Raw genomic sequence first — 22,499 nt, 5'->3', positions numbered from 1 at the left:
TTTTTTTTGTTCCCCCTTCTTTGCTCCATTCACTCACTGTTTGAGCCTTTTCCCCGCAAGTGCCACAGAAGTGTCAATGACACCGGCTTCTGGGCTGCTGTGCTCGTAGGCTGTTCGTGGCTGTGCATGCGGAAGTCTGGCTCGCAAAGCAACCCATCTATTTGCATAGTCATCCGCTTCCAAGACTGATTCACAGAGTCTCATCCTCTTTGACATGTGCCACCTCGACAATTTTTTTCCTTGTTTCGAGGATGGGCAGGACGTATTGGTCACGTGCCGCCGGGTTATATATATATATATATATATATATTTCAAGGCGACGCGGTTTGGGTGGCATCAACAAGCAAGCAAAATTCCTTCACTACTAAAAAACAACTTTACAGATTCAAGTTGTCTTTGGCTATCGTCATAGCATCATCTGCTTTTTTTTTTCAAGATGAGTTGGACCGAGAAAAATGTGTTTTTCGTAAGCACTCTGGGCATCAACGATGTCGCAAAGCCGGGCCAAGGCGTACACGCTCCTGGCAAAGACGATTTGCATCCAGAGCGGTCCCCTATCAGAGAGCGGAGAGTGGCGATGCGGAAGCACTGGAGCAACCCAGGCGAGTCGTCGATGCTTTCGGCCTATGAGGAAGATGCCGCCTACGAAATTGCATCTCGATATCTACGACAAGGAAAAGAGGTGACCCTCGTGGTGATTAGCTTGCTCGTGGCCGCTCGGAACGAGGTACCGTTTCTTTCTGCCGGGGGTTATGCCGTTGACACGCTGCATATAAAGTACCCGGATCATTTGGAACGCTACTCTCAAGGTGAGCAACTTTTTTTTCACCACATTCCAGATTGCGCAATCACAGAGATTCGGCAGCTGCGACGGATACCTCCGAAATATGAGTCGGTATAATACAAAAAGCAAAGCAGGAACGCGCAATTAATCTTTGGCGGATGGGGCGGAAGGCATATATTACCTACCCTAGCTCAAGGCTGTGTGATGGCCTCTTTATTAGAGGGGAAAAAACAAATGTGCATTAGATAGATTTTCAACATTTTATTTTGGATTTTCTTTGTTGTCTACAAACTAGTTAGCTTAGCACTTGCGCAAGAATTCTTGTCTCCCAAGTCCATGTCTGCCAGCAACTGTGTATGCTTGACCATTTGCTGGGAGCTCTACAGGGCACTTCTCTCATCAGATACCTTAGGTAGGTACCTACCTGATCCGTAGGTACGGTAGTAGTTACCTTTGGGTCCATTGGGCCCGCATAGGTACGCCGATCCATGCAAAGCAACTCATAGAGTCATAGCATACAAAATACACAAGTGCTCGGACTGCCGGGGGGTTTTCCTCCTTTTTTGTTTTCTATAGAAATCATCAAACATGCGGGATTTCGGTCCACCTCTTTACCATGCTTCGTCGTTCCTTTGTTTGCGATATGGTTGATGCGGCGCCAAGGACGTTTGCACAGCGGAATGCGCAGATTCAGGATCGAAATACACTTGACAATCGAGCCATTTCTTCTTCTTTTTTTTTGTTTTATTTTCGTTATTTTTTTCTTTCTTTAAAAAAAAAATAAAGATCGATCGCCCGAGCAGACTCCACATCTTGCCATGGACAACTTACAAGTCGGCTCGCGCCTGCAGGGGTTGTTGTTGTTGGTCACGATTTATTAATCGTATAAAGAGAACCTTCAACAAAGTGGGCATGCGGACAAGAGGCATAAACAGCTAATATGGGCCCGCTGCGACTAAATTGAGGACTTGGTCAGAAAAAAATTGGATTCCGAGGGAACTGACAAAAAGATGGTGCGCAGCGAGGCAGAACCAATGCAACGCTACCTAAATTTAGCTGCTCAGCCAACCCAGATTTGTTCTGGTATACGTCAGAGTTGAGACATCTATGCTAAGCTGCTCACCACCAAAAAAAACTATGATACCCATCCACACCATCATGCTTCGTTGTAGATTTCTGGATTTTCCCCATAATTTCAGCCTTCTGATAGATCGAGGGCGGACCCGTGACGTCCGTGACCAGTCGCCGCAATGCAATCACGCGAGGTAAAATAGTCATTATCTGTCGTATTAAGCCCATCGCTTATCGACTTCATTTGCCCGGGACGGCGCGCCGTTGCCCATCATGCAGCAAACATGATAATCCCGGCGATGCGCCCAAACATTGTGTGACCGGCCCGCCATTCAAACATCACCTGCCGGCTGTTCCTCCAATATTATTAGTTCCGGGGCCTGTTCCCTACAAAGATAGCCCTTCCCCACGTTTGCTGTTAGACTTTGTCGGAAACTTCTTAAAAACTGCCCGTCATCCCAAGCTTGGCAGCAATCTTTCCTGCTTTCTCCCAAGACACGCAAATCTACAATCCGACAAGATGCAGTTCGTCCGTGCTTTGACGCCTTTGCTTGCGCTTCTCCTCTGCCCTTTTGTCCTCGCGGATGCAGACTGCGATGACGCGCAGCCGCCCAGCCAGGACCCTTGGTACACGCTGCCCAAAGGCGTCGACTGCTCTGGCGCACCGGGCAAGGTGCTTCGTCTCCGACGCGCACCCAAGACCGCGCGCGAGAGCCTGCGCGGCATCCAGGACGCCTGGAACATCTTATTCTGCAGCACCGACAGCGCGGGCGAGCCGACCTTTTCTGTCACGACCGTTCTAGTCCCGCACGACGCCGACTCCAAGGCGCTCGTGACGTACCCGCCAGCCTACGACTCTGCCAGCGTTGACAGCAGCCCCAGCTATGCCCTCAGCAACCTCGTGGGCTCGAGTGTCGAGCAGGCCATCTTCACGCCGCTGCTCGTCAGCAAGCGCTGGGTCGTCAACATGCCCGACTACGAGGGCCCGCGCGCCGCCTACCTCGCAGGCAACAACTCGGGCCACGGCCTGCTCGACTCCATCCGCGCTGTGCGGTCCCTCCACGACCTCTTTGGCCTCTGCCCCGACTTCCAGCACGCCGTGTACGGCTACTCGGGCGGCGCCTTTGCGAGCCAGTGGGCCGCGCAGCTGCAGCCGTCGTACGCTCCGGAGCTCGCCATCGGCGTCATGGCCTACGGCGGCCTCGCCGTCAACGCCACCAGCGTCATTCCCGCCATCAACAACGGACCAGCGGCAGGTCTCATAGTCCTTGCTTTGCTCGGCACGACAGCGCAGAGCCAGGAGGCCAGAATGATTCTTGCCAAAAACCTGCGCAAGACGGGCCTGTACAACTCGACCACATTTTTCAGCGCGTTGAAAATGGACTCCCAGACGGCCACGGCACTGTTCCAAAACCAGGACATCTCAAAATACTTTGTCGAGGGGTTCAGCTTCTTGAACGAGCCTGCCTTTGTCCGCGCATTCTACGACGACACCCTGGCCGGGCGCGGCGATACACCGACAATCCCAATGTACGTGTTTCACGGCGTCAAGGACCTTATCTCTCCCATCAAGGATATGGACGAGCTGGTAAAAAAATACTGCGCTGCCGGCACCAGCATCGAGTACCGCAGAAATGTCGTCGGAGACCACGGCGGCACTGGCATCGCGGAAGGCATCCGCGCACTCAACTGGCTCGGTGGTTTCTTTGCGGGCGCCCACCAGCCTGAAAAACGCTGCCATGTGAATGATGTCACGTCGGCGCTCGGGTCCGACTCGGTCGCGCTGGCCTTTATCGTCTTCAGCAAGCAGGGTTATCGCATCGCCCAATTTCTTAAAATACATGCGCTGCCCGGTGTTCCTTCGATTCCGCCTAATGCCACGAATGCCGAAGTCTTTGGTGCGCTGCGCCTGACCACGCGGGCATCGCTGGCCAAAATTGGACTCAACGACCAGGCGCTGGCTCAATTTCACGTGTCGGAGCAGGACTTGGCAGAACTGGGTATCCATTAACGGCAGGCAACTTCTGATTCGCGGGTGTGGATATTGTGATTCGATATACCTAATGCACAGACATAATATATTGTTGTTGGTTCTTTTCTCGTCGCTGTTGTATGCCGCCTTCGACGTGATCATTGTAGCTTGCCACACAATACAATGTCCTCACCAAAGGGGTGCCACGAGACGTCATGTAGGCGGGCCGCGGCTACCGGTGATCCTGACTGATCGTGCACGCGCGCCGGCGACACGACAACTCCGCCTTGGCCTAGCCAGGTCGGTGCTATTGTGACAATGACCGAGTTTATCAACTGATGACAAGCAGGGTCCAGCAGAGAATTAATAATATTCCCGCCGCCTTCCACCATGACACTTGAAATGCGCTCGTGGTCAGCCAGCCTGGCAAAGATGTCGTGCCAGTCAAAGCGCAGCCGTCCATCCGGGCCCGGAAACCCTACTTTCAGCGGTATGTACTTGCCGCCGTGCTGCTCGAGAAGCCGCGACGCAGCCTCGGGGATGCTGTTCGACTCTGCCGTGATGACAAACGGCGCCAGGCCCGCGCCCCGGCGCTGCGTCTCCAGCACCTTGTCGGTTGCCTGGGGCGTCCAGCGCAGGTGCGGATCAATGATGACGGGCCGGGGCTGCGTGTGCTCCGCGCCGGCTATGCGACAGTTGAGCGCGGGGTCATCGGCGAGAAGCGTCGAGACGCCAATGAGAATGGCGTTGTGCCGGGCGCGCAGGTAATGGGTCATGGCTTTGGATTCCGGGCCGGAGAGGCGGGTGCGCACGCCCGGCGCGAGCGACAGGGAAGAGTCGAGCGAAGACGCATACGTCAAGGTCACGTAAATGCCTGATCCTTGAGTGGTCTTCGTCGGCGGCAAGTGAGGCTCCAGCAAAGCGGCCTGTTCTGCGGAAAACGTGAGCTTCTCGGCCATTTTGCGTGGAGCGGTGGGAGTATTGACTGGGTAGTCCAAGTTGAGTGAGTTTGGCTGTGGCTCTGGGTGTCAGGACAGAGTGAGTTTCGCGGGGAAATAGTTATTTTGAAGTGGGGTCCCAACGTAACCAAACTCCCAGGGCTGCACAGTTATGCGCGTCTAATAAACCCTTGCAATCGAATAAAGATGATCAAAATGCAAATTCATGTTTTCGTTTTAACCTGGCTTTCAGGGGGTATTGCTGGCTTCTTATCAAACTTGGGATTTCCGTCATCGTCAAACTCTGCCCACTGAAAGAATGAGCATCCTTCTTTATCTGGAACGTTGCCCGCATGACACATCCAGAAATACCTTCCAAAATTCTCACGCTTCCGCTGCACAACGCGCAGGACGCAAGGAATCTTGCACGCGCACCGCGGCGTCTGTGACGGGTGCATCTGGGCGCGGTAGTCGCGATAAGTAATGTTGATGCGTCGGTTGCCCGCAATGGGGTGAGGGTCAATCGAGAGCGCCGGTACGATGCAGTGTTTCCACTCTTCTTGCATTTCAGCGTGCATGACGAGTAGCGAATTGTGAGGGAGATGGATCGATATCTGGCCTTCTGCATCCGAATCTTGCGCTGTCCTGGTCTCGGCATCTTTGGGGAGCACGCGGCGCACTCGGAATTCGCGTGCGACCCCAAGCGATATGGAGCCTATCACGGCGCGTGGCCCGAGGTAGGTGAGCTGATCGCTGTGGTATCCTACGCTCTGCTGGGCGCCATTGTAGCAATTGACGAATGCCGAGTTGGGAACCCAGGGGTGGGGAGACTGGTATTTGAGCTTCTTGCCACCGGGATATCTCGTTTTGATGCGATGCTGTATTTCTTTGTTCACAGTTTCTTGAACGATTGGTTTAACCTTCGATAGCTGCGGAGTGATGCGTCGAACATCCTGGAGGCATCAAGTTAGGAGGAAAACGGCTGTGAAAGCGGGCACTTTGACTTACAGTAAGCTGCGCACCGTTGTAGTAGAATTCTGACTTTTGCGACATTATCTCTTCATAACTATCGACATAAAAGCTCGAAGTGTGTGGGCTAGAGACGACATTGTCAAACAGTTTGAAGGTGATGCGCTCAAACGTCTCCGACTCTGCCAGCAGCTCTTTGAGCAGGTCGTTGGCGACGTCGAGCGGCAGAAAATTATGGATGATAGTGCAAGGCGTGTGCTCCGAGACGTCCACCGGGTCAAAAAGATGCAGGGTGCTACCTTTCTTGGACTTGAGCTTCTTTGTGTGTGATAATGTCGGATCCGCAGGAAGCGCATACTGCTTGAGCGACTGCTGGTAGCCAATGACACCAGACTTGGTCGGCTCGAGGCGCACATGACGCAACGAGGCCGATGCCTCCTTGACTGAGCCGTCGTAAGCGAGCAGCACATCTAACAAGGTATCTTGATCAATCTTTGGATGGAGCGACGAGAGCATCGCGAGCTTGACTTCGGTCGGCTCGTCGTCGTGGGCGGTATCTGCAGCTTGGCTGGGTGCATCCTCGGTCGACTTGCGCTTGCGACTGCCAGCAAGAAAGGCCTTCATCTTGCACCATGCCACCCCACTTAGGGTCTGTAGATGAAGTTTCGATCGGGCGATGTAACGGTGTTGCTGTTTAAAAAGGCAACACACAGTGGCAAACGCGGGTCAAGCCCAGTGCGCGCGGGGCTTCAACTTTTCCCGAATAGTACCAGCGGCCGTTACACACGCTCCTGACGCGAAGTCATGTGATGCCGTAGACTGGTAGTCTCTTGAAGGTAAGCAAATGGTTACAATGCTTTCATCTAGAGATTTATCAATCATCTATATGCAGACGGCTTGCTCATCTCGATACATTTGATTCATGTAATTGTATGGCGATGTGCGACGACCAGATACAAACCCTGGCCGAGATATCGCTCAACCACGAGTACATAGGTCGACATGTGTAATTTAATGCTAAAACAAAGCGCGAAAATTTATTGAAATTGATTGAACCCAATCCCTGCAGCTGATCACTGATCAGTCTCATGTTCGCGAGAGGCTTCATTTAGCAACATCCAATGATTTGCCGCCAACTTACAGCACTACCTATTCACCTGTGACGTCTCTGGAGAAGCTTGTGCGGGTCCCTGTAACCGAGGCATACGTTAGCGGAAAGCTTCGAGCAGCACCTCGTCCTGACATGCAGAACTACTTTCCTCCCCGTCATAGAGACTGATACTGAGACGAGGAGCTCCAAAAAGAGGCTTCACATAGCTCAATTCACGACTACAGACATCCCATTCGACCAAGACGCCGCTTCTGCAAAGCCTGTACCTCGTCCCGTCGAATGCGCCGCCGCCCCGGCCGTCTTCCCTCGCCTCGTCGCTGCGATCCCCCTCACTGCCGCCGCCGCCCAGCATGGCCGCCATGCTAGACTTTCGCACCCAAGGCTTCAACCCCTATGCCGTCAAGTACTCTCCCTACTACGATTCGCGCATCGCCGTCGCTTCGGCTGCCAATTTCGGCATCGTCGGCAATGGGCGCCTCTACTCGCTCGGGCTCACGGCGCAAGGCGTCCAAGTAGAAAAGGCGTACGTTTTTCGTTTTCGTTTTTTTTTTCGCTCCTCCGCGCCCCCTCGTCTCTGCTGTCGTCACGACGCGGGCGCACTTTTGCTCCTCTCCTCATCGTCAGCTTCTCTAACACAAATGCCGTGTGTGTAGCTTTGATACCAATGACGCCCTCTACGATCTCGCCTGGTCCGAGATCAACGAGAACCAGCTCATTGTCGCATGTGGCGATGGCTCGCTCAAGCTCTTTGACCTCGGTGTCGACGATTTTCCCGTCATGAACTTTCACGAACACAAGCGCGAGACGTTTTCCGTCTGCTGGAACCCCGTGACCAAGGACACATTCGTCTCCAGCTCCTGGGATGGCACTGTCAAAATCGTATGCGCGCCCGTTACTCGACGTTCCCTTAGAGAGCAACTCGCCCTCCTCCCCCCCCAAAATCAAGGCTCGTCGCTGACGTTTTTTCTTTCTTTCTTCTCTCTTTCGCAATAGTGGTCACCAACACGAAACTTCTCCATCAAGACGTTACCGATTGGCAACTGCACATACAGCACCTCCTTCTGCCCCTCAAACCCGGCGCTGATATCCGCCGTCTCCTCCGACTCTCACCTGCGCCTATTTGACCTGCGCACGCCCTCGTCCGCCAAGTACCATCTCGTCGCCACGATCCCCGTGCACGCCCCGCCGCCGACGCCCGGCGGCGTGGGCGGCGGCGCCACCCCCTCGGAGCTCCTCACCCACGACTGGAACAAGTACAACGACACTGTCGTCGCCACCGCCGGCGTCGATCGCATCATCCGCACCTTTGACATTCGCAACCCCAACGGCGGGCCCCTGTCCCTCATGCAGGGCCACGAGTATGCCGTCCGCAAGGTCGCCTGGAGCCCGCACGCCAGCGACATTCTCATCAGCGCCAGCTACGACATGACGGTCCGCCTGTGGAACGACGGCTCCACGATGGGTCCCGTCGCAGGGCCGGGCGGCGCCCGGTTCGGCCAGCAGATGGGCATCATGAACCGTCACACAGAGTTCGTCACGGGCGTGGACTGGTGCCTGTTTGGTGTGGGAGGCTGGGTGGCCTCGGTCGGCTGGGATGAGAGAGTGCTGCTGTGGGATGCCAACATGCTGATGGGGCGCAGATAGTCTTTTGCTTGTGTGTTGGATCAAAATCAGGCGTCTTGTCTTTGTCTGCATCGGTCTAGCATGGGTAGGTAGCTTGGTAAGCTGAAATCAAGGTCACCACGCGGTAAGAAGCCTTGCGAGATCACGAGCTGGTTGCGCGCGCTCACTTGAGTCGAGAGCATCGTGGGTGGTCATTCTTCATGCGGCGTTGATGGGCGTTTGGTACTATTCATATCATTTCACTGTTTACTCACCGACTTGTTCGAGACGGTATCACTGTGAATGCTCACCAGACTAAAGCTCCTTCACCCTTTGCGGCCATAAAGACATCACTCGTGGACGGCCAGAAATGATCAACGGCTATACAGCAGTGATTATCAAGAGAGGTGTATTATCCAGTTATGCGCCTAGGTATTTTTCCCTATCTAAAGTACCCTTGCATCCAGTTCTATACAGTAGCAGACAAGGTTTGCCCTTTGGTCATACACGCCTGGCAACCTGGCAAAACAAGGTTTGAAAATTGCCACTGCCCATATAATCACATTATCAAACAGAAGCGCTGAATTTCGCGAGCTCAGTCTTCCCAACTCCGACACCATCGACACTGATGGCAGAGGCTCAACTTTTGAACGTAATAACACAAGTGAAAACAACAAGAAGAGGTGTAAAAAAGCGTAAAAAGGGACATGTTATACAGGTAATTTTCGTCGTTCCATCAGGCTGGGTTGGGCTTGCCACTGCCCAGTAATGCCTGGTGCGCACTTCATCTTGGTCTGATAATGACGCGCAACTACCACGACGAATCTCGCGATCCTCTGTCCGAGTTACGGCGGAAGCCACCGCGGTTGCCACCTCGGTTGCCACTGCGTGAGCCACCTCGAGAGAAACCGCCGCGGCCGCCAGCATCACCTCGGCCGCCGAAATCGCTTCTCCTGGCGTTCTCCTTCATATTGTCGAATGGGTCGCTGCTGCGCCTGGAGTCTCTGTCGAAACCCCGATTGTCACGTCGATCCGAAAAACGATCCGAACGGCCACGAGAGTCAGATGAAGATGACTCGGGACCAAAGTTGAGATTGGTACGGCCAAAGCCATTTCTGTCAGCTTTAGCCTTGGACACGGTGGGGGGGCTTTGCCAACCCCAACCGTGAGTAGCCCATTCGTTCATCTGATCGACAACATCATCACGGGCGTGCCTCTCAGTAGAACCGAAGATGGTAACACGGTAGGCTTCCTCGAGCAGGCGCGATGGCACTTGGGAATACAACTTTTTAGTCTCGGCCATGGCATCTGGTGGGTTGGTGTCCGAGTTTATGTCAAATGAGGCAGTTTCTAGTGCAGTACTAGGCTTGAGGGGCAATCCACCGAGCAAAGAACGGGCTCTAGGGCGACTCGTAGCAGGCAGGAGAAGCCAGCCTTCGCCGTCCTTCTTCTGTCGAGCAGTGCGGCCAAGACGATGGATATATGTCTCGCGATCGCGTGGGCAATCGACTTGAATGACGTGGGTAACGTCCGGGAAGTCCATACCACGAGCAGTGACGTCGGATGAGAACAGGACAGCAGACTGTGACCTGCGGAAGTTTTCCGCAGCTCTGGTGCGAGCCTGCTGGGTCAGACCGGAGTGGATGGAAAAGTTGCGGACGAAGGTGCGGTCACGGTTCTTCGCAAAACCCATCTCTCCTGCGAGCTGGGTCATAGCCGTCGTGTTGAGGTAAACAATGGCCTTGAAAGGTTTCTTGTCAGGGTTTTCTTTGGATTCCGCGAGCCCCTTGCCGATGAGCTCGAACAGGGCGGGCAAGATATTATTTATGTGCGAGACAGTGACAACGTTCTGTGGCACGTGCTCATGAGTCAAAGACTCCGACTCGGCAATTGTTTGCACAAACTGGAAGTCGTCGGCGCGAACCATGTTTCGCGTGAGGCGAATAACCGAGTCAGGGATCGTGGCCGAGACCAACATCGTTTGGCGCACCTTATCCCGAGGGAGGAGTTTAATGATGTCGTTCAGTTCACGCTCGAAGCCGACGTCGAGCATGCGATCAGCTTCATCAAGCACCATGGCAGCCAGATTTGGGGCTTGAATACCGCTCTCCGGGTCGGAGAGCAGATCATGTAAACGACCGGGTGTGGCTACCAGGAGATGGCATCCCTCACGGCGTGTCTTGTACAACATTCTGTTCTTCTGCGTGCCGCCGACGGCAGACTGGACGACCAGACCGGTGTGACGAACGAGGCGGCGCGCCTCTTCTGCAATCTGCTCTGCCAGCTCACGCGTGGGAGACATGACAATGCCGCGGATGTCATCGGGACGTGCCTCATATTTCGCAGACCTTGTCGCCAAGGTCGGGTCCTCGTTGATCATGCGCTGTAGGAGCGGTAGGAGGAAGGCAATTGTCTTACCAGTTCCGGTCTTGGCTTGCGCGACGCTATCATCATTCTGTTAGTGAACGAGCGTTTCGCGGGACCAAAGAGGAGCGCCGCAACTTACATGTCAGTGCCCTTGAGAGCTGGCGCAATCGTTTTGGCCTGCACAGGACTCATGGTCCGGTAGCCCAGGTCTTTTGTAATGGCACGTAGCAGGGTCTCATTGACACCCTCTTCGGCCAGGCTCGAAAACTCTTTAGTCCATTCGTCGGTCTGCTTGGAGGCATCTTGTTCTCCGGCAGACGATTCGGCGGCGGGCGCAGCGGCATCACTGCTGTAGAGGCGCGCGAGTTGGGTCAAGGCATTCCATGATGGAACTGCCTGTATCGCAGGGCGATTCGTCTGCGCAGCGATGTGTTGGTAACGCCCAAGAGTGACAGTCGCCCGGGGCAGGACTCGGCGGGCAAGGCCCGCGGAAGACCTCAATCCGTGGCGGAACATTGCTTGCAGTGTATAATGATCACGCCAGTCTCAAATCCTAATCAATTGCAGGGCCTGTGAGATGCCGTAGTGCAGTAGAGAGATGAAAGAGAGGAAGAAAAAGAACTGGTCGCGTGTGAAGGACGGGACGACGGAACACTGAGAAGCATCGGCGACAGAAACTTTTCAACTTTTTTCCCCCTTTCGCCGTGACCCACAGCAGCGGCCCCATTTACAATATCAGCCACTTGTACACCTCGCATCCATACTTCGTTCTGAAACCATCCATGTAGCGACGACGCAGTTTTCGACTCGATGACAAACATCACTTTTTGTCTATATCATCGGTATTTACCCAATCAAAACTGGACGAGCAGCCTTGGTAGGTTACGGGTTTCACTGCTGCTCAGTGCTTCAAGAATGCAGCCCCTACCAGTTAGGTCTGCCCATGTCCTCGTGTACTGACACTTTTGCGCCACAACTAGTCAGCCACAGTTGTACTTTTCTGTACTAGCGTAAAGTGACTGCTAAACCTATCCCAGCACTATGAAAGCATTACTTAGATGGTTAGGTACTACCAGGCAGGATTTATTTACTTCTTGCGTCTACTTTCTTAGCCACACAATGTTGCTACTGCAAGTGAATGATATTTGCTATTATAATGCCTGCAATGCCGTCCAAGAAGAACAACCCTGATTGAAATTTATATCCAACGCCAGTAACTCATCAACCAAAACTCCAATGCCGCTTTAACTCATTCTAATGATGCACCTATGCGTTGCTGCGTAACAAACCGCCTCGTATGACTGCAGTCCATCCCAGTGATACACCCACAGTCAACCATCGACATCCACGACTTACAAGACATCCTTACTCATTTCATACGACCAACCCCCTTCACGCCTCAGCTTCTCTCTTGCCGCCATGTCCTTGCGGATGTCGTCTTCAGTCAATCCGTCCGGTCCACTCCAATTGGCGCTTGAAGTTCTGGCGCGGAACTTGGGCCACCTGTCCTTGCTCTTGCTGAAGACTTCTTCCATGTTTAGTGGTGCTGGTGGACCGAAGATTTGCGAAGGGTCCATTGTTTCCTGCCGCATCAGAGCCGCTCGGAGGTCAGGGGATGCGGCCCAGCCAGCGATGTTGTTGATACCAGGATCATCCTCCTCGTCTTCGTCATCAGTCTGGATCTCAGGCAAGTCAATTGCTTCTCCGTTCTGGAATTGCGGGGATGGACGAGGCACGGATTTCGCTGCCGACTTGCCTGCGAGATACGGACCAGGACGCGCTGGCGTTTTGAAGGCAGGGCCCGCTGCGTTTGGCGCAAAGGGAATGTTGCCCTTTGAAATCTGCGCCATGTCCACGGGGCGAGCAGTCTTGCTTTGAAGCTGATGCGACGTCACTGAGGCCTTGAACAGATCATGAACCGCACTCGGTGGTGCATTCGAATAGCCATTTTGGAAAAGTAACTTTGACGGCACATCCTTCTTAAAGCCGGGAGATGGTCGTACAACATGTCCTTTGCTGGGGTTATTCCCACTTTCAGCACTGTCTTGCAGGACCTCGCTAGTGCGGCGTCTCTTGGCATCTTTTGCTTGATATGCCGGTCCCGTACGAGTCGGTGGTCGAGAATCCTGCGAGTCTTCATTGTTTGCATGTCCGACCAGGCGCTTCGTTCCAGCTTTGCTCGAGTTTGCCCCGGCTTGTTGTCGCTGAGCGCCTGCCATCATGCGAGAAGGGGGTCTGTTGCCCTGGCTTTCCATCTTCTGCTGCTGGCTCATCGTGAAATCCGGAGGGGCATTTGGCTGAGATCGAGCGGCCGGAGGAGGCGCCTTCGTTTGCTTTGCCTTATCCAAGGCTGCCTGTCGCTGGGCCGTCTTACGCTCCTCGGCCAATTCCTTGTCTTTCTTCTGGCGCTCTGCTTCAGCCCGTCGCTGTTGCTCGTTGCGGCGCTGCTCCTCTTGAGAAGCAACACGCTTGCGCTCTGCTTCAGCCTTTGCATCGCGACGCTTTTGAGCCTCTCGCTCTTCTGCCTCCTTCTTCCTGGCAGCCGTATCCGCCGCTCTTGGGCGTGCATTTGTGCTCGACTTCAGGCTTTGCAATGATACCTTGCTGTGAAGAGACGCCTTGCTCGCGTTTACGCTCTGTTGATGCTGGGAGTTGGAAAGGCTAGCAGGATCTTGTGGAATAGTCGACTGTCTGCCTGCTTGATGAAATTGCGAGTGCTGGGATCCCGGTTTGACGCGAATGACTGTCGGGGCTTGCTTCGTCGTCCCATCTTCCTTGATTGGTTTGACTGGCCGCTTCACATCTCTATTTCGGAGCGAGTGTGTGGTGCTCGTCATTCGAACAGCCGATGGCGGTGCGATCTGTGGCACGTCAAGCATAGCTACATCTTGTGAGATGGTATTTTGTTCGTCGTCAGACAGCTTTGCTCCGCGAGAGTTGCTGAGAGCCTTAGGCGTCTGTTTTGCGTGCATTTGTTCCTCTTGATTTTTCTTAGCCGCAATTTCCTGCTCCATGGCAGCAATGCGCTCCTGTTCTTTGCTAAAGACACGGGCCTTCTCACGCTCTTTTTCACGGGCCTTGTCCAATCTGTCCATCTGCTCAGCCATCAACCTCGCCTCCTTCTCTCGACGCTTTTGGTCCTCTCGCGCCCGCTCCGCGGAGGCTCGCGTGCGACGGGTCTTGGTGGGACTTAAAGAGCCTTCTGTATTCTGCGATATGCCGGAAGCAATCCGCATCTTGGAAGCTAATGAGGCAGTAGAGGGCGATGGATGCAATCCCAGCTGAACTGTAGAGGACGAGAGCAAAGAAGATTTCCCCTCTGCGCTGATCGCTGCGCTGCTTGCCAAAAGACTTCTCGAGCCTTTCAAGATGGAAGACAGCTTGCTCTTCATCTGCTTGAGTGGGCTGTCGCGGAAGAGCCGCGATGGTGACCCAGATGGAGTCTCCGCACCTTGAGATTCTGGCACAGTATCGAGGCCATTGGATTCCGATGCGAATTTTGTGAGAGTCAAGTCGCTCTTTGCATCAGTCATACTAGGCAGCGTTGACACGGATGCAGACTTGCCATGAGTTTTGAAGTGAGTGCCGTGTTGCGTTTTTGCGACCGCAAATTCCGGCTGGCCGATTGTTCCTTTTCCTTGTATGCCCTCCATGGCATCTGCAGAGTAGCTCTTAGGGAATGCAGGGCGTGTGTCCGTTGGTGGTGCCACGCTCGGGGGCTCGATCCAATCATCGTCTTCTTCTTCTTCTTCTTCTTCGGGGAAAGCGCCCGGTGTCGTTTGAAGTACTTTGCTGATACTTTGCTTACGAGTCGGAGAAGCTGGCACAATCGGGTGTGACTGTGAACTCGGCAGAGCAGTCTGGTTTTCTGACGAAATGGTGGCATGAGAGTGAGTAGGTCCCAAAGTGTTGCTGTTGGATTTGCCCAGTTGATTGATCTGGTCCTGGAGCCGCTGGGTGTATGTCCGAGTGTGATTCATTGGCTCATCGAATGTCAATTGAACCGGCACCTCTTCTGCAGCTTTATCCATGTCATCCTGGCTGCCGGCTTCTAAGCCGTTATCCTTGGAAGCATGGCCGAGGCTTCTGCCTGCGCTAGCTTTGTCCAGATGGCTAACACGCGAAACTCTCCCGGCGATTTTACCAGCGGCCAGCGGTTCTCGCGCAGGAAGTGAAGCAAAATTCAAGCTGCTCTTACGCATAACTTGTCGAATGGGGCTAGAAGCTTCGGAAGGAGATTCGGGCTCGTCATTTTCAACAGCCACGTCGGTTATATCGGAGTGAGGGATGGGGGATTTAAGAGGCGAGTGCTTCAAAGGCGATGATGACGGGGCCTGGGAAGCAAAGTTGCGGCGCGTCGGTGACGATTCTATGTCGAAGAAAACAGGCTGCTTCGTAAATTGACGTTTCTGTTCCTCTTTTAAATTTTGCAGCGTATTCTCCGGCATATCGGTGTGAGGGACTTGGAACTGATTTTGCTTGATCGCCATGTTTATATCGTAGGATATCACGCGCTTTTGCGAACTGCTCTCCAAATCACCAAAGACGGGAGCAGCAGCATCGACATCCTGGCTGCCGTAGTATCCCGAATCTTTCGTAGATTGCGGCTGGGGCATCAGCTTTGCTCCTGCGGCCAGAAACTTCGGTGCTCGGCTAATAGCTTTAGGAGAGAGCAGTTTGTTGGTGTGCTGGGGGGTTGCGCCGTTTGGTGTCGCAGTAAAGACATCGGAGAGCGGCTAGCGATTGTTAGCATCATCTACCAACGACAGCGTGAGAAGACTTACGACTCGGGTGTCGCCCGGCACAGCGACCGTTCGAATGGTACGCGGTGTTTTGCCGCGCAGCTTTCCTGGTGTTTTAAAGGCGTCGGCAAAGTTGCTGTGATGGTGTCAACAGGCTGGACTAACAATCGACAAAGAAGGCGCGTACGTTTCGTTCTCATCAAATATACCAGCCATATGTTCATTAAGCCATTCCATTTCGTTCCGCGCAGAGAATGAGAATTCCTCAACTTCTGACTGAACAATCTGGAGGGCCGAGGAGCGTTCTTCGGCAATCCATGGCGCGGATCCAGCCTGGAGGCGAGGACCTCGCATCGCGGCCATTTTGAATTGATGCCAGAGCCGCGCGGGCGTTCGGCGCAATCAAAACGAATTGAGCAGATGATCCGGAGGCTCAGTCGTCTTGAGTCTGGTAGTTGCGAAAATGAAGAAAAGTAACGACGACCAGCCACAGAGTTCAGAGAAGTTTTATAAAGAGTAGAATTGAAGGTCAAGGTATTCGCAAGGGAGTGGAGGCGCCAATGCGTTCCACACGGCAATGTTTTGATTCCAGCCAAATCAAGTTAGCGCACGATGGCCGCGGCCATGATTATCCCAGCGCGTCGCTAAAACACGAAAGGAAGTGGATCACGTGAAGATAGGCTTATCAGAAACCAAACAAGGGATTGTTTACTTTCTGGTCGCGTAAGCGGGCACCTATTGGTGAAATGCGCCGCCAGTGAAGGCTTGAACAACCACAATCGTCTACGAGCAAGGTTGATACGGCATCATGAGGGTAATAGAAGTGGTCATTGACGTAAGACTGTTCAACTTTCGAATTGTGTCGTATGGGTGCTAACCAAATCTGCAGGGCTTCAAGTCGTACGCTGTGCGTACGGTCATCTCGGGATGGTTCGTTATACATGATTTATGGCAATGGCGAAACAGCGTTAACTTTTTTTTAGGGATGAGAGTTTTAACTCGATTACCGGCCTCAACGGCAGTGGTAAATCGAATATTTTGGATGCAATCTGCTTTGTCCTTGGCATCACCAATATGACGACAGTGCGAGCACAAAACCTTCAGGTAGATAACACTGCATACTAGCGCACATTGCTACAGTCACTAAGTGTATCTCAAGGATCTCATCTACAAGCGCGGCCAGGCTGGCGTCACAAAAGCGAGCGTGACAATTGTTTTCGACAACCGAGACACGAAGAAGTCCCCAATCGGCTTCGAAGAATATGCGTCCATCAGCGTTACCCGACAAATCGTTCTTGGCGGCACTTCGAAATATCTGATCAATGGCCATCGAGCCCAGCAGCAGACAGTTCAAAATCTGTTCCAGTCTGTCCAACTGAATATCAACAACCCGAACTTCCTGATCATGCAGGGACGTATTACAAAGGTCCTCAATATGAAGGCTGTTGAGATTCTTGCCATGATTGAAGAAGCAGCAGGAACGCGTATGTTCGAGGATCGTCGAGACAAGGCTTTAAAGACCATGGCCAAGAAGGAGGTCAAGCTTCAGGAACTGAGAGAGCTTCTCAAAGACGAAATCGAGCCCAAGCTTGAGAAGCTTCGTACTGAAAAACGAGCTTTCCTCGACTACCAGCAGACACAAAACGACCTTGAGCGACTCACTCGAGTAGTTGTTGCTTACGACTACGTCAAATGTCAAGAAAAGCTCCGCCAGACTGCTGCTGACTTGGAAGGCAAAAAGCAGCGCCATATCGGACTTGGAGAATCGGCCAAACGACTAAGAAGTGAGCTGTCTCACCTGGAGGAGGATGTGAAAAAAATCCAAGCTCAGCGAGACAAGGAGGCCAAAAAGGGCAGCAAGGCTCAAGCGCTGGAGGAGAAAGTCAAGAAGCATGCGAATGAACTAGTCCGACTGGCTACAATCATGGATCTGAAATCCTCGAGCCTAGCAGAAGAGAAGGAGAAGAAGCTTGCACTTGAAAAGACGGTCGCCGAACTTGAGTCCACACTAGAAGAGAAGACTTCTACATTCAACACCGCAAAGGCACATTGTGATGCCGAGAAGGAGGGCCTCGCCAAGCAAGCTGAAGAGGTCGAGTCGAAGGAAGAGCTGCTGCAAACTCTCCAAACCGGTGTGGCTTCCAAGGACGGCCAGGAAAATGGCTATCAAGGCCAACTTCAAGATGCAAAGAGTCGTGCGAATGCGGCTGCCACTGCGCAAGAACAATCCAAAATCAAGATTGCCCACCTGCAGAGCAGAGTGAAAGAAGAAGAGCCACGCGCCAAAAAAGCCAGGGAGCAAAATGCTGACTTGCTCCGCGACCTCGACGGGCTGAAGGCACAAGAACAAAGGCTCGAGAAGGAGCTGTCCAAGCTTGGATTTGAGCCCGGTCAAGAGGAGCAAATGTATGAACAGCAATCCACCCTACAACAGACTATTCGTGGCCTTCGTCAAGAGTCGGACAAGCTAAAGAGGAAAGTTGCCAACTTTGACTTCAATTATGCCGATCCAGTGCCCAATTTTGATCGTTCAAAGGTCAAGGGCCTGGTTGCGCAGCTTTTTACCCTCGACAAAAATCATACCAAAGCAGGCACTGCACTGGAAATTTGTGCTGGTGGTCGTCTTTACAATGTGGTTGTCGATTCTGAGGTAACTGGCACGCAGCTTTTGCAAAAGGGTAAACTGAGGAAGCGCGTTACCATTATTCCTCTCAACAAGATTTCTGCATTCAAAGCGTCAGCTCAGACGATTGCGACGGCTCAAAACATTGCCCCGGGCAAAGTGGATCTGGCGTTGTCTTTGGTCGGATATGACGATGAGGTTTCCTCTGCTATGGAGTACGTATTCGGAAATACTCTTGTCTGTGACGATGCAGAGACTGCTAAACGTGTGACGTTTGATCCAAGCGTCAAGATGCGCAGCATTACCCTCGAGGGAGACTCTTACGATCCGTCGGGAACTCTGTCGGGCGGCAGTGCCCCAACGTCCAGCGGAGTTCTCGTCACATTGCAACAACTCAACAGCTTAACTCGTGAGCTCAACGAAGCTGAGAGCTCTCTTAAGCAGCTCCAGTCCAAAATGGCCAAGGAGAAGTCCAAGCTCGACCAGGCTCGGCGCATCAAGCAAGATCTGGACTTGAAGAGGCACGAAATCAAGCTAGGTGAAGAGCAAATCAGCGGAAACTCTTCCTCGTCGATCATCCAGGAGGTTGAAAACATGAAGACGACAATCGCCGAGCTTAAAGAGAGCATAGTCGAAGCAAAAGCCCGCCAAGCCGAAGCCAATGCCGATGTCAAGCGCATCGAGAAGGACATGAAAGATTTTGACAACAACAAGGACGGGAAGCTGATTGAGCTTCAAAAGTCGGTCGATAGGCTTCGCGCTGATCTTCAGAAAAATACAGGAGCTGTCAAGGCACTACAGAAGCGTCTACAGGGTGCACAGCTTGACTTGGAACAAGTGAACACTGATCTCACGGCGTCTCGTGAGCAGCTTCAGGAAGTAGGCTACAATATCAAGACGCAAGAGAATGACATGCAAGAGGTCTCTAAGCAGCAAGATCAACTGAAGAAGACACATGAATCTATGCAAGCTGATCTGGATGACGAACGCGCCAAATTGAATCAATTCGATGATGAGCTGCGTGCGCTTGACGAAGCTACACGTTCAAAGAATGCCCGAATTGCGGAGGAGGGCCTGGAGATGCAGAAATTGGGCCATCAAATCGAAAAGTTCAACAAGGAGCAGCAAACTGCAGCTGAGAGTGTCTCTCGACTGGAAGCTGATCATGATTGGATTCACGATGAGCAAGATAAGTTTGGTCGCGGCGGCACACCATACGACTTTAAGGGCCAAAACATTGCCGAGTGCAAGTCAACTCTTCGCAACTTGACGGAGCGTTCGCAAGGCATGAAGAAGAAGATTAATCCAAAGGTCATGAACATGATCGACAGTGTGGAGAAGAAGGAGGTATCTCTCAAGAACATGATCAAGACGGTTATTCGCGATAAGCGGAAGATTGAAGAAACTATTTTCAGTCTTGATGACTATAAGAAGAAAGCTCTACGGGAGACGTGGGAAAAGGTGAATGGCGATTTTGGCCAAATCTTTTCCGAGCTGCTTCCCGGTGGCAGTTTCGCCAAACTTGATCCTCCCGAGGGCAAGACGATTGGCGACGGTCTGGAAGTCAAGGTCTGCCTCGGCAAGGTGTGGAAGCAGAGTCTCACGGAGCTAAGTGGTGGTCAACGGTATGTTCAATTCTGCACAGCTCACCATTTCTTTTACTAGATACTGACTTTGTTGCTAGGTCTTTGGTTGCTTTGTCCCTGATCATGGCATTGTTGCAGTTCAAGCCAGCTCCCATGTACATTCTGGATGAAGTCGACGCCGCGCTGGATCTGTCGCATACGCAAAACATTGGACGTCTCATCAAGACGCGCTTCAAAGGCTCGCAGTTTATTGTCGTCAGTCTCAAAGATGGCATGTTCCAGAATGCCAATCGCATTTTCCGAACGCGCTTCAGCGAGGGCACCAGTATGGTGCAAGCCCTGACGCCAGCCGACTTGAAGTAGTTTGGATGACCGCAGCTTCGGGCATTAGCTTCGCCACTGCCACATTTTGTCGGCGTTTCTATCTTGTACATGTGTCTGTCTTGCTGTCAGAAACCAGTTATTTTTTTTTTTTTTTTTTCATGCTCGATGCCTTTTATGACGTGCGGGATATGGGACTGGAAAGTATTGGGAGCGTGGAGAATTGCGTTTTGTGTTTCTATTGATGACTGTTTAATACAAAGAATATATGTTAATGAAGATGTTGTACAAGATGGTGACTGCTGCTGTTCGACTTGGAGCTCGTCGATTTGTTTACAAGGCGTGGTGCGTGCCGCGCTTGAGGACGACAACTTCCATACCGACGCGGATAGTAGATTGGAGATGCGGCGGCACGACATCTTTTGGGAAGAGAGGGCACATTTGCATGCCCATGCAACCCTTTTTGGGGGCCCCGGCATCAATCTCTCGGTAATGTCGCAGAGCGTGATCTGGCTCGACTTTGTGCCGGATTCCGGTAGCAGGGTCGACATTTGGTAGCTTGCATCTGCAACTCGCGCATATGATACATAGATTAGCGAAATGTCCCGAGATTACGGTTTCGGAGATGGGAAAGCGCCGGGCGAGCACTCACCTGACAGTCCGGCAAGAAACGTCAAAGAGACTATTATCTGCGTCTTGGCCGCTCGCGGCTTTGAACTGCACAGACCGCCAGTCATCTTCGTCGTATTCCGGAAGGCCGGATACTACAAAAACCCCGATATCGCGCGTTAGTAATGATATAGTTTCGTGGCCCTTTTTGTTTGTAAACCACTTTTGACTTGTAATAAACGCATGATAATAGACCCAGTGACATGGAGGGAAAAAATGGTACTACTACTTGGGCTGAATATGCCAATTTGATTTTTTACTTACCGATAATGTTGGGTCTAAACCGGCGGCAATCCAGTCGATCAATGTCGGCATCCCGACGGATCTTGGACTCGAGGGCTCGCACGCTGCTGAGATTAAGCAGGTGCAGTGGGTACTTGAAGAGCGGTGTCACGTCAGTATTTTTTTCTTAGCGTTTTCTCTTGTCGGTTTTTTTGAGCGCTTTGTGCGTGAAATGAACTCTTGATGAAGAAAGGGCCAAGGGACGCCAAAGAGACAAGGAGAGAGAACCCCGTGTGGCCTATGATGCCCGTTGGAGCTCGATTTGTTTGGGCTGTCGATGCAGCGCTAAGAATGGTCGAAACACCCCGGAACAAACAGGGGGGTGGTTGCATAAGCCACTCGTAACGCAGCTGGAGACGTGCAGTGAAATATGAGTAATACACTTGGGAAAAAAAACTGAATTGGAACAAGAAAAAAAATGGACTAATTTCTCTGACTTACTGCATCCTGAAAGTCAATTTCTGGCTGATAACCTGCCACGTCGAGCGTTGGCGCGGAGCCAAAGACTTGACGACGCTGGGCGGGATCCAGGCGGAAGAGGGTCAGTTTTTGAGGCTCGAGTCCGAGGTATAAAGCCAGCTCGGTGGGTAGCTCGGAGCCCATGTTGAGAGCGGGAATGACGCTGCGAAAGTGCGTCACCTCTGCCTGGGAGTAGCCGCGGGCCTTGACCTCGTCGGGAGACGGGAAGCTCATGGGGAGCATAAACTCACGCTCCGGAGCGGCAGACAGCCCTCGGCTAAGCTTGGCGGCGACAGACTCGACGATGCCCTTGACGCCGGGGCTGCGCCAGGGAAAGCGCACGACCATGAAGCTGTTGCCGCCGCCGCTGCCGTCGTCGCCCGTCGTCGGGCCGAGCTGGCGGCTGTGCTTGGATGCATCGGGCACCCATAGGTCGACTTTGACATTGGCCATGTGGGCAATTTTTCGCAGTGTGAGCGTCTCCCAGTACTCGTCGACTTGTACGGAAGATGTTGATGATGCCGAGGGCTCATCAGCGGCCGCAGAGGTGGTGGTGGTGGCGGCACCGGCACCAGGACGCGTCCGACTCTTGGTCTTGAGCTGCGCGAGGCAAAAGACGCGATCGTGCTCGAGGCCTTTGGGCAGCAACGTCGCCTCGGCCAGCTCGATGCCTCGGCACGACTTGAGCGGGTAAATGTGCAAGCTGTGAATCCTTGGCGCGTGGTCGTTGGTGTTTGCATACTGGTCGCGCAAGTTGCTCTCGCCCTCCGGTATCCCGATCTTGGAGTGCGTCTGTCCGAGGGCATCCGATCTCTCCACCGGGATGGGCGGAAATATGATGAAGACGGGTATGGAAAAGACGACGAGGGTGATGAGGAACAAGAACACCGACGACACGTCTAGCAACGAAGCAATTTCGGCCGCCCGCGACGTCATTGCGCCGCAATGCTCCGGGGGGGGGGGGGGGGGGGGGAGGAAAAAAGGCTCGACAAACGGGTGAATT

General features: G+C 52.9%; 9 protein-coding genes across 9 annotated transcripts; 4 read left to right on the top strand and 5 right to left on the bottom strand.

Moving 5' to 3' along the window:
• Positions 1 to 436: 436 nt before the first annotated feature.
• BBA_01495 (uncharacterized protein) lies at positions 437 to 901 on the top strand (the record flags this gene model as incomplete). Its single annotated transcript, XM_008596592.1, has 2 exons — positions 437 to 809; positions 840 to 901. 2 exons carry the CDS (start codon positions 437 to 439, stop codon positions 899 to 901), a joined length of 435 nt encoding a protein of 144 aa, XP_008594814.1.
• A 1,474-nt stretch (positions 902 to 2,375) lies between these two features.
• On the top strand, positions 2,376 to 3,866 carry BBA_01494 (lipase 1 precursor; the record flags this gene model as incomplete). Its single annotated transcript, XM_008596591.1, has 1 exon — positions 2,376 to 3,866. One exon carries the CDS (start codon positions 2,376 to 2,378, stop codon positions 3,864 to 3,866), a length of 1,491 nt encoding a protein of 496 aa, XP_008594813.1.
• A 119-nt stretch (positions 3,867 to 3,985) lies between these two features.
• On the bottom strand, positions 3,986 to 4,786 carry BBA_01493 (riboflavin-specific deaminase domain-containing protein; the record flags this gene model as incomplete). The annotated part of the gene is made up of 1 exon (XM_008596590.1): positions 3,986 to 4,786. The coding sequence occupies one exon, from the start codon at positions 4,784 to 4,786 to the stop codon at positions 3,986 to 3,988; it is 801 nt and encodes a 266-aa protein (XP_008594812.1).
• A 203-nt stretch (positions 4,787 to 4,989) lies between these two features.
• On the bottom strand, positions 4,990 to 6,358 carry BBA_01492 (GRF zinc finger domain-containing protein; the record flags this gene model as incomplete). Its single annotated transcript, XM_008596589.1, has 2 exons — positions 4,990 to 5,718; positions 5,774 to 6,358. The coding sequence occupies 2 exons, from the start codon at positions 6,356 to 6,358 to the stop codon at positions 4,990 to 4,992; spliced, it is 1,314 nt and encodes a 437-aa protein (XP_008594811.1).
• An 837-nt stretch (positions 6,359 to 7,195) lies between these two features.
• On the top strand, positions 7,196 to 8,489 carry BBA_01491 (WD domain-containing protein; the record flags this gene model as incomplete). Its single annotated transcript, XM_008596588.1, has 3 exons — positions 7,196 to 7,368; positions 7,499 to 7,724; positions 7,839 to 8,489. The coding sequence occupies 3 exons, from the start codon at positions 7,196 to 7,198 to the stop codon at positions 8,487 to 8,489; spliced, it is 1,050 nt and encodes a 349-aa protein (XP_008594810.1).
• A 769-nt stretch (positions 8,490 to 9,258) lies between these two features.
• On the bottom strand, positions 9,259 to 11,330 carry BBA_01490 (ATP-dependent RNA helicase mss116; the record flags this gene model as incomplete). The annotated part of the gene is made up of 2 exons (XM_008596587.1): positions 9,259 to 10,891; positions 10,954 to 11,330. The coding sequence occupies 2 exons, from the start codon at positions 11,328 to 11,330 to the stop codon at positions 9,259 to 9,261; spliced, it is 2,010 nt and encodes a 669-aa protein (XP_008594809.1).
• An 836-nt stretch (positions 11,331 to 12,166) lies between these two features.
• Positions 12,167 to 15,919, bottom strand: BBA_01489 (inner centromere protein; the record flags this gene model as incomplete). The annotated part of the gene is made up of 3 exons (XM_008596586.1): positions 12,167 to 15,550; positions 15,599 to 15,692; positions 15,744 to 15,919. The coding sequence occupies 3 exons, from the start codon at positions 15,917 to 15,919 to the stop codon at positions 12,167 to 12,169; spliced, it is 3,654 nt and encodes a 1,217-aa protein (XP_008594808.1).
• A 445-nt stretch (positions 15,920 to 16,364) lies between these two features.
• On the top strand, positions 16,365 to 20,128 carry BBA_01488 (condensin complex component SMC2; the record flags this gene model as incomplete). The annotated part of the gene is made up of 5 exons (XM_008596585.1): positions 16,365 to 16,391; positions 16,446 to 16,486; positions 16,540 to 16,660; positions 16,716 to 19,804; positions 19,864 to 20,128. 5 exons carry the CDS (start codon positions 16,365 to 16,367, stop codon positions 20,126 to 20,128), a joined length of 3,543 nt encoding a protein of 1,180 aa, XP_008594807.1.
• A 291-nt stretch (positions 20,129 to 20,419) lies between these two features.
• On the bottom strand, positions 20,420 to 22,432 carry BBA_01487 (MOSC domain-containing protein; the record flags this gene model as incomplete). Its single annotated transcript, XM_008596584.1, has 4 exons — positions 20,420 to 20,651; positions 20,739 to 20,850; positions 21,020 to 21,131; positions 21,479 to 22,432. 4 exons carry the CDS (start codon positions 22,430 to 22,432, stop codon positions 20,420 to 20,422), a joined length of 1,410 nt encoding a protein of 469 aa, XP_008594806.1.
• Between the last annotated feature and the right edge of the window lie 67 nt (positions 22,433 to 22,499).

The sequence above is a fragment of the Beauveria bassiana genome (genome assembly GCF_000280675.1).
Source record: "Beauveria bassiana ARSEF 2860 unplaced genomic scaffold BBA_S00003, whole genome shotgun sequence".
NCBI lineage: Eukaryota > Fungi > Ascomycota > Sordariomycetes > Hypocreales > Cordycipitaceae > Beauveria > Beauveria bassiana.
Note: the sequence above shows the minus strand (reverse complement) of the source record. Positions and strands in the feature narration are given on the sequence as shown.